The 18,520-nt window shown below is 37.6% G+C and overlaps 1 protein-coding gene across 8 annotated transcripts in view; it reads left to right on the top strand.

The window, feature by feature from the left end:
- The window catches only part of CPEB2 (cytoplasmic polyadenylation element binding protein 2), a 62,644-nt gene that overhangs the window by 18,819 nt on the left and 25,305 nt on the right, over nt 1-18,520 (top strand). For all 8 annotated transcript variants that reach the window (XM_079791961.1, XM_079791959.1, XM_079791957.1 and 5 more), the window contains one exon: nt 13,225-13,275. In XM_079791961.1, the coding sequence (XP_079648087.1) occupies nt 13,225-13,275 (51 nt within the window). The remainder of the gene's footprint in view (nt 1-13,224; nt 13,276-18,520) is intronic.

The following is an 18,520-nucleotide window of genomic DNA, read 5'->3' as shown; positions in this document are numbered from 1 at the left end:
GCAGTGTCCAACTCTGGCTTGGACACATGTTATGTGAAACAGACATGAACTTCGTTCTTGTGGAATGTATAGCCTATTGGGGAAAGAGAAAGCTTGTAGTTATATGTGTAATATGCATATATATATAATATGCTAATATAATATATAAACATAATATATACTAACATAATATAACATATAGACGTAATATATAATTATATACATACTAGGGGCCCAGTGCACGAAATTTGTGCACTGGGGGGGGGATTCCCCTCAGCCCAGCCTGCCCCCTCTCACAGACTGGGAGCCCTCAGGGGATGTCCTACTGACGGCTTAGGCCCGTTCCCCCGAGGAGCGGGCCTAAGCCGCAGTCTGGCCTCCCTCTGTGGGAGGCGACCGGGCTGATCAAGGGAAGGCGCCAGCCCCATCACCCTGCTGCTACAGCCACTGCCAGCCACTGCAGCTGCCAAGGTGTTTTCATCAACACGGACTCCAGTCCCTTCACCATGAAAGAATGACAACTTTCTTTAGGCATTTTCAAGATGTGTCTTTCATAGGATATGACATCTCTTTCTTTCTTTTTTTTAATTTTTTTTATTCTCACCTGAGGATATGTTTCCATTGATTTTTAGAGAGTGTGGAAGAGAGCAGGAGAGACAGAGAGAAACATCAATGTGAGAGAGACACTTTGATTGGTTGCCTCCTGCATGAGCCCTGACCTGGGCCCCGGTCAGGGAGGAGCCTGTAACCTAGGTACATGTCCTTGATCAGAATCAAACCCGGACCCTGTGGTCAGCAGGCCGAGGCTCTATCCACTGAGCCAAACCAGCTAGGGCAGGATATGACATTTCTTAGCCCCTCCAGCAACGGACCTTCATTTTTTCCTCCAGGAGTGAGGTGGAAAAACCCTAGATCACCTTCTTGGATTCTTATAACCCAAGTTACTAAGAACACTGCAAGTGGTGGCATACAGGGAGCTTAGTCAGTGAATGGTCAGAAAAGGTGTTTATGCTTGAACTGGTTTGGCTCAGTGGATAGAGCGTCGGCCTACAGACTAAAGGGTCCCAGGTTTGATTCCTGTTAAGGGCATGCACCTTGGGTTGGGGGCACATCCCCAGTGGGGAGTGTGCAGGAGGCAGCTGATCGAAGTTTCTCTCTCATCGATGTTTCCGACTCTATCCCTCTCCCCTCTTCTCTGTAAAATAATCAATAAAATATATTTTTTTAAAAAGAAAAGAAAAGGTGTTTCCTCTGCAGCTCATGTGCAGAGGACCCCCTGCGTTGTGTCCACTGATCTAGTGGCATGTCCCTGCCGCCCGGGGGGCACGCCCCCGAGGCCGGCAGCCAGCCCCACATTGTAGGCGCTGGGCTGGGGGGCATGGACCCGGGCTGCCGCTTGGTGCCAGCGCACATGAAAGCAGCCATAGGGCGGGAACATCCGCTTGGAGCCTGTGCCCGTAGGCCCAGAGTGGCCGGGGGCGTTCTGGGACCCCAGCCGCTCAGGGCCTATGTGCGGGCCTACAGGCTAGGAGCAGCCTGGGTCCCAAGGATGTTCCTGGGACCCAGGCCGCTTGGTGCCTCTGTATGCAAATTAACCTGCCATCTTTGTCAGGTTAATTTGCATACTCACTCCTGATTGGCTGGTGGGCGTAGCGGAGGGACAGTCAATTTGCATGTTTCTCTTTTATTAGTGTAGATAGTTATACAGAGTGTCAGGGATACTATGGAGTAAGATTATAAGGTGCTTAGGGAGGTAATAAGTGGAGAGATAAGGATACCTTATTTAGATGTGAAGTAAGAAAGCTGAGACCTGAAGCCCTAAGCAGTACAAAGGTGAAAAATATTGAGGGAAAGTGCCAACTAGATGAAGGGACCAGATGTATGGAGGAGCTTGTCACTTGAAGAACTGAAAGCGGACTAGTTCTGGCATAGCGCCCTTAGGGGAGCCTGTGTGATGGGGTGTAACACTGCTCAGCCTGCCCTGCGGAGTGTGTGCTGCTGTGTTGGGCTTCGGATTGTGAACACGAACACACTGCTGTGTGTTTTCTTTAGTATGAGTGGCACTAACCTGCCTGTTTTGTTTGTTCTGCAGGGGTTTCTTACCATTAACATCCCATTTTCTGATAACTGTATTCTTTGCATTTTCCTTTTCAAATAAATAAATATGGATTCTTTTAATGGTCAAAGTAAATCATGCTTTGAGAAGTTCAGTTTTGTGACTTTGCAGTTTTGTTTTGCATACCTATATTAAATAACCTGGGATCTTTTATGTATGTGTGGTGTCAATTCATTCTACTTCAAACAAAAGAACAAGACAGTGATTATTGTTAAACCCTCTTCTCTCCCTGCTCTCAGCAATTTGTAAAAGGGTCTTACTGTGTAAGCATTTTTACCAAAAATTGCTTATCCCTTGCTCAAAGTATAAGGGCAAACAAAAAAATTTAATTTTAGCTCGTAAGAGTTGACTGAACATTATAAAATGAAATGCATTTTATATAACAGTTCTTGGGAGGATCTGTCTCGGCAAGTCATAATGCCATTACCAGTGTTCCCTGAATAATTAAAAGTAATTCAGGAAAAACAATTTAGAGCATGATTTTATGCCAACAAATGTTCAGAAGTGGATGCTTTTAAAACTTTTTATTGACCGTGTGTTTTTTTATATCTAGCTTCATTTTTATTACTTCACTGCTCAACACCTATTTCCAAGGCTCCTGAAGTAAGAATTTCTGCATAATTTTGACAAAAAATAATTCCTGAGAAAACAAGGAATACTTCTTTAAATTGCTAAATTGTTGTGGTAATACTACATAGTTTTTCCTCTTTCTTTACACTTTTCTTTTTCCTCTGATTCTCTTCACCCGAACTTAACATTTTGAATCACAAAATAACTTGTATGAATTTATGAAAGTCTCTTTGTGAGAACTTACATTTTAGACTTAGGAACTTTTGAGCTGGACATAAGTTCTCAACTTTGAGAGCATGTTTATCAAAATGACAGTTATAGAGAGCTACAAAAAGAATGCCTTTGATGGCAGAAAAAAACTCCATCTAGATAATTATTTGATTTCTATGTATAGAGAGAAGTTTTAGAGTTCTACTAAATTTTGGGATGAATTAGTGACAAGTACTTAACAAGAAACAATGATTAATTCCAGGAGAAACAGTTATATGAAAAAGAATGTGTTACAGCAGCAATTTTCAACTTTTTCCTTTTCATGGCACACATAAACTAATTAATAAAATTATGCGCACACCAAGAAATATATTTTTTGCTGATCTGACATAATAGGTATAATTTTGATTCATTCACAGTAGACCGCTATTATTGTGTTGGCAGTTGTTATTTATTTATTTACTTATTTATTATCTAAGGCAGTGGTCGGTAAACCACAGCTCGCGAGCCACATGCGGCTCTTTGGCCCCTTGAGTGTGGCTCAGTGTTAGAACCACTTCTTCAAAATAGACTCGCCCAGGCCGAAAACCGACTTCTGCGCATGGACCATGAAGTTTCAATCGCCCTGTACGTGCGCACCCCGTATTTTGTGGAAGAGCCACACTCATGGGGCCAAAGAGCCACATGTGGCTCGTGAGCCGCGGTTTGCCGACCACTAATCTAAGGGAAAAGAGGCCAGTGCCCTTGACTAAATAGTCAGGTATTTCATGTTTTAAAAATTCTTGCAGCATATCAGTTGACAATTTCTGTGTTATAGTATAAATCACTGGGAGCCCAGCGCGCGAAATAGCGCAGCACTGACCACCCACCTGCAGTCCTGCCTTGACACGTGAACCTATCCACGCAGAGCTCTAGCGAGCCTGGCCCAGCCCCCAAACCCTCTGGCCTTCTCTGGCCGCTTCAAGCCTCGCCCTCAGTCCCTCGAGTCCCCTCGGGCGCTTCCCGCTTCTGCCCCATCTCCAGAGCAACGTGGAGGCTCCACCCCGTCATGGCACCGGAGGCGAGCGTGGATGCCTCCCACCCGCTGCGCTGTGCTCCCCTGGCAGGTGGGCCGCGGGGCACTCAAGAGTGCGAGCGGTGGGTGGTGAAGGACTGGTGAGGGGGGCACTATGGGCTCTCACCCCTGCCCTCCCCGGTACGAGATTGTCCTGCCTCCTCCGGGCGCCTCCCTGGTTCCACCCAGACTCCAGAGCAATACCCCAGCTAATATGCTAATTACCTAGTCATTACCCATTAAGGCGTCCTGACCATTAGCATATTAGCTCTTTATTAATATAGATATATGGTTCATCTATGAATGTTATTTGCATTATCATAGTAGCATGCCTCCTAATTTATTTTTTAAATATATTTTATTGATTTTTTTATAAAGAGGAAGGGAGAGGGATAGAGAGTTAGAAACATCGATGAGAGAGAAACATCGATCAGCTGCCTCCTGCACACTCCCCACTGGGTATGTGCCTGCAGCCAACATACATGCCCTTGACCGGAAACGAACCTAGGATCCTTGAGTCTGCAGGCCAACGCTCTATCCACTGAGCCAAACTGGTTAGGGCATGCCTCCTAATTTAAACAAAAATGGTTCTATAATCATTTTGAGAGGACAAAGCAGAGAAAATGTTAGGGGGATGAGTAAGTGAAATTAGACAGTTAACAGATAATACCTAAAATGTAGGAAACAGAAAGCATAAGCATATTACTTACAGATAATGACATGAAGAACCAGTTAAAAAACATTGCAGGTGGCTACCTCTAATGAATGGTAATCAGAAGTACAGAATGAGGGAGAACATTTCTATTTCTTGTTATATAAGCCATATGGCACTATATAAGTTTTTAGCCTATGTATATATATATTTTTTAACTCATTTTTTAAGTTAAGTAGGTTGGAGGGAAATCAGATTTGTGATATTGAGAACATCTTAATCATAAAAATAGAAAAAGAAAAGATTAGAAAAGTATATACCAAAAATATCAAACATGGTTATTTTACTTTGTGGAACTGTAGAATTATAATTTAAAAAATTTTTTTCTATCCTTTTTTAGATTTCCTTTAATGAATAAATACCACTTTTTGTAGTAAGAAAAGAAACTTAAAAAAAAAAAAGTCCTCTATACTCTGGAGGAACAAATCTTCATTATATTCAGTTACTAAAATACCATCTGAAACCTGTCCACTTGTATGGTGGTTGTTTGTTTTGTGTTTTTGAATATTTTCTTTTCATTCTGGAAACTATTTCAGGGTATTTTCATGCCTGTGGCTCTGAAATTTTATATAAATGAACTATATGGGTCTTTCAGTGTGTGTTTGGAGGGGGGTGGGAGTAGAAGGCTCTGCCTGCCTGTCTTCCTCCCTTTTATTTCTTTGTTTTATTTCCTCTGATGCATGTTGTGGTCAACTTTTAATTCTGACATTAATTTTCTTCTCAAAAATTTTGGTATTTCTGTGATAATTTATTTCCTTCTATTTTTTTTATATTACCTCTTTATGTAATTCCTGTTCTTCAGCTCTAAACTGCCTGTTCTCATTGTCAGATTTCTGTTTTCTGTTGCTTTACCTTTTGTTGTTTTGCTTTTGGAGTGAATTCCTCATGTCTTATTTTTCAATCTTTCTATAAATTTTTTTTTCAGTTAAAATTTTTCTCTGACCTTTTAAGATTCTCTTTAAAAATATTCTTAGGACTTTCTCATTCTTCTTCTTTTACCTTATTTCATTGTAGTGTCTATCTTTAAACACTATATTATAGTGTTGGAAGATTATTTTTCCAGATCCTTGTATTGTTTATTTTTCTTCTAAGTTCCTCTTTTCTATTTGTTTGTGTTTTGTTTGTTTGTTTTGGGGGGGTTTTTTGCTCATGTTGGAGGCTTTCATTAAATATCTTATGATTCTTTGCTATTCACATTTAAAGAAAAGACAAACATGATGATTGGAAGTTCGATGTACCTAGTTGGGGTTTAGTAGTGAACATTGCTTGTGAGCCAGTCAGATGGAACTCGTTCAGTGTCTGTGTCTCAGTCTTTTCTATTGGTCTGAGAAATGGACCTGGATGTGTGGTTTTCATTCCTTCTGTGAGCTGTAGACCTGGTTGCTAGCATCCTTAGAATAGCCAAGAAGAGGCTATGTGTCTCTCATTCAGGTAAAAACTAACCAGCAGTCTTCAGCCTTCCCACATCTATTCTCAGCGATAACCAGAGCCTCATATTTCTGAGCCTTTTCCTAGGTGTCTGCTACAGTAACTGGCTTGTTTCTTGAAAGTCTCCCCTTGCACACACCAGTTTAGGTTTCAGTGTTTTCAGTGATTTCTGGTCTACAAAGTTAGTTACCACTCAACTGTACATGCTCACAGCTTCCAGATCTTCCACAGGATACTGTTCATGGGACCAATGGCAACCTCTGCTTTGGCTTTATCTTGATCAACATCTGTCAAAATGTCAAGCAGATACGAGGGGCTTAATAGACTGTTGGCTGAATGATTACACATTTTCCAAAATTATTCATATTTTTCAATGTTTATTTAGAATTTTTAAAAATTATTAACATGCATGTGAAATAGTTTGTATAACTATTCCCCTAGAGTTGGACATTTAGTTATTTCAAATTTTTAAATAAAATTTATTAAGCTTTTTTGTGTTTATTTTTATAAAATAGACTTAATACAATTGATTTTAAAGCTCTAGGCATATATTGCCAACTTATTTTTGTTTTATGCCAGTTTACACTGCCATTGGCAATTTTGATTGGCCATTGCTTATTAATATGATTTTACCCTTCTACAATGTAAAGTTTTGCAACCATTATTTCAACTTGATTTCAATATTAATTGCATATATCTTAATTAGTACCAGTTTTATCTCACTAGATGATTAATGGCTTGTTTATTTGTGATTATATTTTACAAGAAACAAATTTTTGATATTCTGTATTTCTTGATATACTTTTTAGTATAGATTTCATAAAAACATTAAAAGTTATAAATAATTATTAGGTAAAAAAAATTATGATGGGATCCTGATTTAAGAGTGAGTTAAACAATAATTTTACTGGAAACTAAAGTAGATCGATGGTTTTATTAGATAATAGGAGCCTAGTGCGCAATTCAAAATCGTGTGGTGCCGCCCACCCTCAAGTGACCTGTCCGGCCCTGCCTCACTCCCCAGGCCTTGCAGCAGCTGTGTCCGCTGCCGGCTGGCCCTGCCTCACTCCCCAAGCCCCGCAGCAGCCATGGCCGCTGCCAGCTGGCCCTGCCTCACTCCCCAGGCCCCAAAGCAGCTGTGTCCACCACCGGTCTGGCCCTGCCTCCCTCTCCGGCCCTTGAAGCAGCTGCAGCCGGTGCTGATCAGGCCCTCCCCCAGCACAGGCGCGCACAGGACCCTGCCGCCCTGCCCCTGACACTGTGCATGCAACCTCCTCCTGTCAGGTCGACCCATTACGGCGTCCTGGTTAATTAGCATATTTGTCTATTATATATATAGACTAGAGGCCCAATGCATGAAGATTTGTGCAAGAATGGGCCTTCCTTCCCCTGGCTGCCAGCACCGCCTTCGCTCCGGCTGGAGCCACCTTTCCACCTTTGCTCCAGCCCGGAGCCACCTTTCTGCCTTCGCTTTGGCAGGGAGCCGCCTTTCTGCCTTCTCACACTGCCCAGAGGCCCAGAGCAGCTGGGGTGGTGTGGAATGCCTGCGTCTGGCCCCCAGCTGCTCAGTGCCTGCGTATGCAAATCAACCCACCATCTTTGTTGTGTTAATTTGCATACCCACTCCTGATTGGCTGGTGGGCATCATGAAGGTATGGTCAATTTGCATCTTTCTCTTTTATTAGTGTAGATTAACCAAGTTTCAGTGCCAGTAAGTGGTGAAACTTAATAGTTCTTGAGTTTGAGTTTTTAACCACTGCACCATACTATCTTATTAATTGGTCTAATGTTAATTCTAACCCAGGATCTTTATGATTCTAATGTGAATTAAATGGTGTTTTTGACACAGACTACGATGTGATGTGGTGGTTATCAGAGGGAAGGGAGAGGTGTTAGTAAAGGGTAAAGGTCACATATATGGTGACAGAGGAAGATTTATCTTTGGGTGATAGGTACACAATGCAGTATACAGATGATGGATTATAGAACTGCACACTTAAAATCTGTATAATCTTATTAACCAATGTAACCCTAATACATTTAATTAAGGAATTGGCAGAATGGAATGCAGTGTTCTATAGCACTTTTTCATCACTAACGAGGAATAGGTTGGCATCATTAACTATGAATTTAGAGATCCTTTTTTGTCTGTATTTGTTAAAATAGTTATAGAAAAGGGGAAAATTTATCTTGACAAAGAATGAAGAACAGGACTTGTCCTCCCTCTTCTCCCCATACTTGAGATTTGTAATGAACTGATCTTGTTCTGTAATATTTCCATTTCCTTAGAGAATATACTTTCTGTCCCCCATGTAAACACATATTTAGGTACTGTGCTTTTGATTGATAGAGATGTAGTAGATGAAAGCAAAAATACATAATCCTGCCCTTATGGATCTTCTGTTTTAATGAAGGATAGAGGCAAAAAGAACCAGTGGTGTGAAGAAAAGTCATAGTGTCAAGGGAGAGAGAAAGAATCTGGTGTTTTAGATAGAATGGTCTGAGATGGCATCTCTTAATGACCAGAATTTAGTGAAAGGTGCAAGTTTTGGTCATATCTTTGCATTTTATGTAAAAAGAAGAAGAAATATACAGACCCTGAAATGGGAATATGACTGGCATGTTTGAGGAATGGCAAAGAGGCCCGGCCGGCAGGGGAGCAGTTAGGCATCGATCAGGCTGGAGGGGAGGGCAGCTGGGGGCATGGTCCCTCCCAACTGCCCTCCCCTGCAGGCCTGGGTTCCCCCCTGCTGGCCGAGTTACCTCTGACTTTCCTCCCTTGCCAGCCTGGCCCTTCCCAACTGCCCTCCCCTGCTGGCCTGATTGCCCACAACTGCCCTCCCCTGCCGGCCATCTTGTGGTGGCCATCTTGTGTCCACATGGGGTGGCCATCTTGTGTGTTGGAGTGATGGTCAATTTGCATATTACCTCTTTGTTATATAGGATGTTAGGGAAGTGTTTGGCTTCATTTTCATTATTTCTAGTTCACATTTCTACAATTTTAAAAGGTTTAAATACAAAAAAGTGGCATATGTTTTATTATTTTATCATCACTATTTTGTTTTTAAAATTGGTAGCAATTGTTTTAGAGAAAGAACTCATTCTCTAAATGGCCTGACTTAAATATATTTTTTTAAAATAATGCTTTGTTAAAATTTTAGTAACTGACAACTTGTCTATATGTGATAACTTATATGCAGTGCAATTGTCAATTTCTCAGTGTTTTTGTTGCTCAAATATGCATCTAAAATAGTTAACATGAATTATATCATGAATATGTATTATACACATTACTATTAAATCAAAATAGACTAATAAGATAATTTCAAGATACTGTAGGTCCTCTAGCTATTCACTGACACCTAAGAATAAATATATATTTTTTCAAAATTATTTATTTTAAATTTCATAATATCAATGTAAAAGAAGTGTCAAGGGGTAATATATTTATTATTTATAGATGTATTAAAACTATTATACAATTATACATTATGATATTTTCGCAATAATAAGCTATTTGACCAAATTTATTACTAGAGAACTATTGTAAGATTAGGTTCTTCTGGAACAACAAAAAAACTCATAAATGGCTTAAATAAAATAGAAGTTTGTTTCTCTTACATAAACATAGGACTCCTAGAAGTATAGTAGTGATTTTCATGGATCTAGGCATCTTCTGTCTGATTCTGTTATCCATAACACCCAGCTTCTGCCTCATGATACAATATGGCTGTTTTAGTTTAGCCATCTCATCTTCTTTCCAGCGAGAAGGAAAAAGGTGAAGGAAAGGGAATATCTTCCCTGAAACTATTCATTCCAATTCTGCTTTACATCTCATTGGCCAGATTTTACATACATGGGCACATGTAACTTCAAGGACGGCTGAGAAATGTAGATTTTTACTCTAGGCATTTGGGGGTCCTACTATTCACAGGAACAGGTATTAGTGTACAACTACTAGTCTCTGCACCACACGGCTTTTGGATTATAGGGAGAAGAAATTGGTTTTACAGCAATGTATTTTTACCTATATTGAAGTATGTTATCTAATATACTAGAGAAAATTCTGTGACTTTTCTTAATGGCTGAATTTTTCCTATAGCTATGCATACACACCTTCTTTTGAATTACATTACCACCTGGGAAATCATTATAAGATAGTGATTAAGAGTGTGGAGCCAAACTGTCAGGGTTGGAGTCTTGCCAGGGCTACCTGATAGGTGTAACTTGGGCAAGTGATTTCATCTTTTGTGGCACAGAGTCTTCATCTTCAATGGGAAGATCGTAATACCTAACTCATAGATTGTTGTGAGAGCTAAATAACATAGGTTGTGAAGAACTTAGAAAAGCTTCTGGCACAAATCCTCAAATGTTAGTTATTATCAATTGGCAGGTTCTTGGTGAAAGTAATTTTAAACTATCCTAAGTAAAATATAACTGTAAAAGTTAACTTGTAAAGATGTAGTTTCACTGAAGTAGAGAAAAAGTAATTGTATAATTCTAACATAGTCTAAATTTATTTCTTTCATTTTGGAGTATTTTATTATGTTGAGAGATTTTCCTGCTTTGAGATCTATGTTTTAGAACACATACACAAGTATATATCCATTTGTAAATAGGTAGCTGTCTTTTGAACTTTCCACATGTGTGCCTTTTAAGTCCCTTCAGAGCCTAGAAGCCAAAAACTATTAGCAATGAAAATATCTTGTTATCTGTGTCTTGGGATAAAGTGAACAATGAATCTGTTAAAGGGTAATTACATGGCAATTGAAAGTTAGTGTTGTTTTTTTGTTTTGTTTTTTGTTTTTATTTTTGTTTTAAATGAAGCAAGGTTTAAGGCTTTGTTCAATTTACTTTTTCCAGGAAGTTTTGCCTGAATCCCTGGACTTGGTTAAATACCTTTGTGGGGGTTTTTATATAGCACTAGTGGTCTGGTGCACGAAATTCATGCACATTAAAAGGGAATTAATTAGAGGAAATATTTTAATATTGCTATTTGCCCTTTATAATAGAAGTGTCAAAGATGAAAGAAAATTAGTAAAATGTATATGAAAATCCCTCGCGGGACCCAGAGTCAAGTCCCCGCCCACCTGTGTGCGCCTGAAAATCGTGCGAGACCCAGACCCTGCTGGCTCCACCCCAGTCAAGCCCCACTGGGCAAGTGGGGGGTACGCAGCCTCAGGTCCCCTGGCCCTGGCGCGAGGGCGTGATGACCATTTGCATATTAGCTCTTTATTATATAGGGTACTGTACATAACTCTTTTCACATTTGGCAGATTTTATTGAAATTGTATATTTGTGTCCGTCTTCACTATTATATCATAAGCACATAAGGGAAGACTGTATATTATGCATATTTGTATTCTCATCCTCCTACACACTGTCAGTGTGCAAGACTTAATGAACTTGTTATACAGAACAGCAACACAAGTTGCCACTTTCATAGTTTTGATGTTCAGTCTCAAGTCAGAAATAATAGTAATTTTTTGTGGTTTTATATTTTTCTCTAAATTTACTCATCTGCAAGAAGATGTTTAGAAATAGGCATATTTCCAAAATAAGCTATGATACTTCAAAGTAATGTTCCATGCTGTTGGAATCCTGTTTAGGAAAGGTCTGCTTTTTCTGTACATTCTGAGCTATCACAACAATTATTATATTTCTATGCTGTTAGAGTGACACCGTTGTTTAAGATTTGTCTTGTATGGAATATTTGGACAGAGTAAAGGGCCCAGAAATATAGAGTATTTGCAGAGGTAGTAAAGGTAATGTAGTTTATCTGTACTCCTTACTAATCACGCCAACTCCATTCAGATATTTATTGGTCACCCTCTGGTGGCAATACATTATTTGTTATCATAATGTATTTTTTCCTTATTTATTTATTTTTAAAATCTTTATTGTTGAATTAGTATGTCCTCTTTTTCCCCCATTGACCCCTTCTAGCCTGCCCCCACCCTCTGCCCCAGGCCTTCACCACCCTATTGTCTGTGTCCATCCATGGGTTAGGCATAAATGCATACAAGTTCTTTGATCTCTTTCCACCCACCCACACCCTCCTTTCCTCAGATTCAACAGTCTGTTCCATGCTTCTATGTCTCTTGATCTATTTTGTTCATCAGTTAATTTTGTTCTTTACATTCCACATATGAGTGAGATCATGTAATGCTTATCTTTCTCTAACTGGCTTATTTCGCTCAGCATAATACTCCCCAGGTCCCAGTAATGTTTTTTTAAAGGGATTGTGCTGAAAGTTGCTAAAATGCAATCTCACAGACATTTCATTTTTAGCAGATTTCTAAATGGATTTTAATGTATCTCTTAAATAGTCTATCAGAGATTTAGGTGTTAGAGAAAAGCCCTATATTTTAATGAACTAAAAACAGTGATTATCCTCACTTTTGGCATTTCACCAAACAAGCTAGAATGTAAAAATGTTGGATAAACTACAGTATGTTCGTGCATACCTTTTTTTCTTAATATATACTGTTGTCCTTTCTGCATTTAGTAATGCAAAACTCCTAAGTGAAGAATGACTCAAAGGAAATACACTATGCTATTATGCTCTTAAGCCTTACTATTTTCATTTTTTATATTTTTATTTTTATATCATCTTTAAACTTAAAACAAGTTAGATTTCCAATACCTGTAATAATACTTCTAAGACATTTTCATTAAACTTCTTTAAATACAACTATATAAAATGATATTGAATTAAATGGCAAGTCATCATGAATTTTTACTGTTTATTATTTTAATATTCAGGTTTTTTTATTTAAGAATAGAAATTACTTTTTTTCAAATTTTATTTTTAGAAAAATAAAATTACAACATTGTAATATTAAGAAATTCTCACATCTTCTATTAAGTTTGAAAGACTAGGATACCTACATTGTTTTTATATTTTAAAATAAATAGACTTTATTCTATAGGGATTTTTTTCCAAATCTCATTGTGCTCTTATGATCTAGGAAGTAGGTTAACTGTTTTTGTTTTCAACTTTCAAGGATCATTTTAGTTAATGTACTTTGAGTTAAACATTACCTTTTTAGTCCTTAAAAAATATGCTGTGTTCAATAGTTTTCCCCTTATGCCCCTTTCTATTTTAATTTGCAAATAGCTCAATAATCTTCACACTTTCCTATCTTTTTAAAGGTCGATTGAGCTATCCACATCCAGGAACTGACAATCTATTGATGTTAAATGGTAAGTTGTATGAAACCATTTTCTTTTTCCAGTTGATTTACATAAATAAAGATGGTTGAATGCCTTTCTCTAAACCTTTCCTATTCTATATGTTAGTCATATTATAGGTACAAAAATAAAGCTACAACACTTTATGTACAGAAAGCAGAATTGGGTGTTTCAGTATATTCTGGCTGGCAAAGCCACCACTGAAGCATATTTATGATAGTATGACTCAATTCAGTTACCACAGTCTTTGGAGACAGTCCTGAGTTTGAATATTGGCTTTCCAGGCAATGGGAGTAATCTTGATGAAGTAACTTCTGTGAGCATGGGAATAAAATCTCAAGGTTTATTAGGAGAATTAAATGAGATGATGTTTGCAAATACATAGAATTTGTTATTACTATAGCACTACTGTTAATGTTCAACTAAAGAATATACTGGTGACTTTGTAAAGATGGTGGTCACACTAACTTTATCTATTCTAACTAGAACTTTTACAATGTGAAATTCACCAAAGTTAGAAAAAGAATAAACTTTCATTAAACTTTGTTTTCTTTCTGTTAGACAAACATTGTATTCAGAGAGTTACAGTACTTAACACATTCATGACTGTGGGAGTAAGCATGAAGGATTAAAATATCCTTCAGAAAGGTATTTTTAAATCAGAAGGTGGGTGATGAGCAGGAAGTAGGAAGAAGTAATAATAGAGATAGTATTTACTTTAAAATACATAATTATATCATTAGAATGGCTTTCAGCTAAACCTTAGTTGAAAAAAGATGGCAATGAAGTTGTAGGACAAATGCTGAAAAAAGGCCAATGTAAAGCTAGATCGTGTGCACCAATGTTAAGTGAAGACTATTTTAGTAGCAGAAAGGTGGAAATAAAGTCCAGGCTACCTGGGAGATTGTCAAGGTGGAAGGGATTTTGTAATGAAAGAGTAACTGAAGCATTAGATACGGTGATTGGTTCATTGTGTTTGACCATGATGTATTGAGTTGCCCACCACACGTCCTCCTAGTCTGAGCACTGAGTTATCTATCAGTGAAGGTTTGTAAGTACAGTTAGAGATAGAACTGTCAAGGTCCTATCTCTGGGGCCAGACTGTGCACTCTACGCTGAAGCCACATCCACCCTGGACCTCAAAACAGTCCACTAGGCCAAGTTTATAAATCCAGTGAATCATGAATCACAGAGTTTATATAGACTTTGACCTTCTGGTACTAGAAATTACATTCCAGGACTTCATTCAACTGTTTTTCTACCACAGAATTAAAAAAACAACATTATTTGAGTAGCTTGTCTCTGACCTTTAAATCTATGACTATAACTTATATTATTGAAATTGAGTTTTTAAAACCGAAAATAGATAATATTTTTTCTTATTCCTGTGGCTTGAATTATAAAATAATGATAGATTTAGGTAACAATAAATTATTTATGTATTAGTCCTCCTTTAAACACTTTTAAAAATATTCTTTGTGGTAAATAAAGATCATTCACATTTCTGTATTAACTTCTAAACAAAGCAATTCAGTTAAAAATTTTGAATTTACAAATGTTTCACATAAGCTGTCAAAATCCATCTAAAGGAAAATTCATCTGAGGTAATCTGTTTGATCATTCACAGATGTTCTTAGATTGTTAAATGTGTAATAAACTAGGATAATTAAGAAGTATATTGTAATCACATTAGAATATGCCAGTTATGTGTGAGCATAGGGCTTAGTTGCTGAACTGTATTTACAACTTATACTTTTGGTTACACTAAACATAATTAAATGAATTTATTTCATCAGTTGCTTAAATTTTTCTAAATAATGTAGATGTTAGATTGAAAATGTTTCATCACATAGTAGAAACAAGCATATTTTGTTTCAGGAAAGAGTTGCATCTTGTGGGCAAATCTGTATTTTTAATCATGTGAGCAGTCTTCATAGTCTGCCACTTTATGGCCACAATACATACTCAATACAGTAAAGCATTCTGGAAATTTTGAACTTGTATATGTATAGGATAAAGAAGCATTTGAATATTAAAAATTTAAATAGATTTTTGTAGACATCAAGATTTATTGAAGAGAAAAGTAGGCAAAGGGCACTAAAACATAAGGGGAAATTTTTTGAGCTAGTTTGTAACAGCTTGTAATTCAACTATATTTTTAACATATTGTCTCCCTGAGAAATGTGAAAATTAAGTGATGTTAATAACAAGCCTTTACGTATGGTAAATTACTATTAAATATTATTGACTGTTTAAAGAAAGTGTGGATCTTCATACATAGAGCTGCTTCTTAAATTACTACACTTTAGTATGCCAGAGATTTAACAATTAGACAGTTGATTAAATAAGTTGTATTATTTCACCAATAAGCATAGCTAAATTATTTACTTTGAAAATCGATATTTAATAACACATTAGTATTTTGTGTGGTGGTTTAATAGTAGTTCATAGTGGTTGGTACCACAGACTCTGGAGCCAGAGTCTCTGAGCTTAAGCTCAAGTTTGCCCTTTCTAGCTATGTGACCTTGGGCAGCTTACCTAACTTCACTCTGACTTGGATTCTTTCTGTCTAAGAGAGAGCATGCTGCCTGCCCCACGGGATTGTCTGAGAAGTGAAAGCATTCATTCATGTAAAGTATGTATCTGGAACAGTTCCTGGAAGGAAACGTTAGCTGTGGCAGTGGGTGATGATGAACAGTGACAAAAATCACTTTGAAAGAGTGAAAATCATGTCCTATTAATAGAAAAAGGAGTTGGGACTGTTTACTTTGGATAATATAAAATTAAAGAAGGCATAACTTATATTTTCAATTATTTGAAGGACGTTACATGTAATGAACAAAGGAGGCTTGTTTTATGTTATTGCAGAAAGCCAAACCAGAATCATTTTGAAGAAGCTATATAGGGACATATTTGGGTCAATAAAGAAAATGACTCAGGCAGTTTCCTAAAGTGTGGTGTGCTTGCCCCTGTGTTACAATGACTTTTGATGGTACACAAATATGCATTAAAATAAATGCATTACAAATTAAGGTCATTCTTTAGAAAATACAGAACTGGCAGAAATCTGTTATGTTCCAGTAGTACTAGGCATGTGTCCATTTAATAAAAAATAATATATAAATAGTAGTATAGTTGTTATGCAGATAAGGCGAATATTGTAAAGGTTTTATGATCCTATCTTCCTAGTTAATTAGTGTTATGGTTAAACTTTTAAATATTCCTTTAATTAAGGGACAAATAAGGTATGGGATAAAGGTCGGGAAGTTGGTAAAACTATGTTGTAGCTCTCATAAATCTTTAACTCCGAGCCTCTGCTAACTCAGATAGAGAAAAAGAGGTATAATCCCACACCCATATATCTCATGAAGTTGTATCAATTTTTAAAAAATTGTAACAACAAAAAATGCCAAAGAAATATAACTGCAAGCAGCTCCTACTTCTGAATAGACCATATTCCTCAAATCAAGTGGAAATCAAGTGGAATCGACTGGTGGAGACTGCCACTATTGAGTAATCCAAAGTAGGAGTCCAACTGGAACATCCAGGTGCTTTTTAGGAAAGTCTCCTTGCATAGGAATGGGTAGATTGCTTAAAAACCACAGGTTAAGTACTCTCTGAAATCAGAATGACAGCTTGAATGTTTACATTTCAATAAGTGTATAAATCTTACACTTTTTATTATCAATAGTAAAAAAATACACAACAGAAATACTCTCTTTTTCATAATAGTACAGAACATTCAAGTATTTGTTTCTGTTTGAATTATGTTTTCCCCTTAACCCCTGCATCAAGGAAAGTAGTATTTTTATTAATGCATAACATATGGGCAGAAAGACCCTAAAGAGAATGCTAGAATTATTCGTTTTGTTTGTTTTGTTTTGTTGTTTTGTAGCTATGGATTAGGACGTAATAATAATATTGGTAACCCTGGACCAAATTGTAAAGCCACTTGCATAGGAAAGGTCTTCAGGCATTTCTCACAGCCCCTCTTATTTTCATTAAGGAAAAGAAAAAATATATATGTAAATATATAATATACATTTTAACATTCATGTGCATACACACAAAAATATATTTTTATACATGTACTAGAGGTCCAGTGCACGAAATTCGTGCACTTGGGGGGGGGGGCACTTGGGGGGGGGGGGTCCCTCAGCCCGGACTGCACCCTCTTGCAGTCTGGGAGCCCTCAGAGGATGTCCCAACTGATGGCTTAGGCCCGCTCGGGAACAGGCCTAAGCCATCAGTCAGACATCCTTAGCGCTGCCCCGGAGGCGGGAGAGGCTCCCACCACTGCTCCTGTGCTAGCCACCCATGAGCCTGGCTTCTGGCTGAGTGGTGCTCTTGCATTGAGCATCTGCCGCCTGGTGGTCAGTGAGTGTCATAGCGACCAGTCGTTCTGCTGTTTGGTAGATTTGCATATTAGCCTTTTATTATATAGGATATCAAATAGCCAATTCCCCATTTCTGTATAAAGTATTTTTATAATGTACCTGAAATTTTATATCTAAATACAGTTTTTAATGCTTAAAAAAAGTACTCACTTTTTTCTAAATCATATTATAAATGAGATTAGAGAGGTATATTGTTTAAAGGAGACTTTTTAAAAACATAATAAATAGTAATTTACTGATTTTTTTCTCCGTAGGGTTTTCTGATAAAGTTATAGCAGAATATACCCCAGAAATTCATGTAGAAACATTGGTAGGAAATGCGTACACCCATCATTGTTTTGGGTGATGGCAGCAGATTGGTTATTTCCATGACAGGGAATAGGAAATGTTTCACATGGTTTAACTCCATCTGCAGTCAGTTCTATTTTTGGTAATTAAGAGACTTGCAATCTGAGAGTTGTCTAAAAAACAAGTGGAATAACTCTTTATAGGATTCTAAAATTCCTCAGTATGAGATAGTTGGAGAAATTTTCTAAATAATTGTGTTCAAGCCAGGAATGAGATGAAATCTAAGGTGCTGTGAACACTTATATTTATTTTCACTGTTTTAATATTGAGTAGCTTCATTAATTTTCTCAGTAAGTTAAGAATTATGTACCACATTATGAACTTCATCATAATTTGTAATTTGACTTAAACTTGAGAATAGTTTTAGTTGCTATATAAATGTCCGACCCGCTACAGCCATAAATGGGATGCCCCAAAGCAAATTTGTACCAGATTAATGTCACTAGACCTTGCCTAGGCATAAGCAGGAAGCCCAGCTCCTGAGATTGTGCTGTGAAGTGTTTGGGGGCCTA

The sequence above is a fragment of the Cnephaeus nilssonii genome (genome assembly GCF_951640355.1).
Source record: "Cnephaeus nilssonii genome assembly, chromosome: 1".
Classification (NCBI taxonomy): domain Eukaryota; kingdom Metazoa; phylum Chordata; class Mammalia; order Chiroptera; family Vespertilionidae; genus Cnephaeus; species Cnephaeus nilssonii.
Note: the sequence above shows the minus strand (reverse complement) of the source record. Positions and strands in the feature narration are given on the sequence as shown.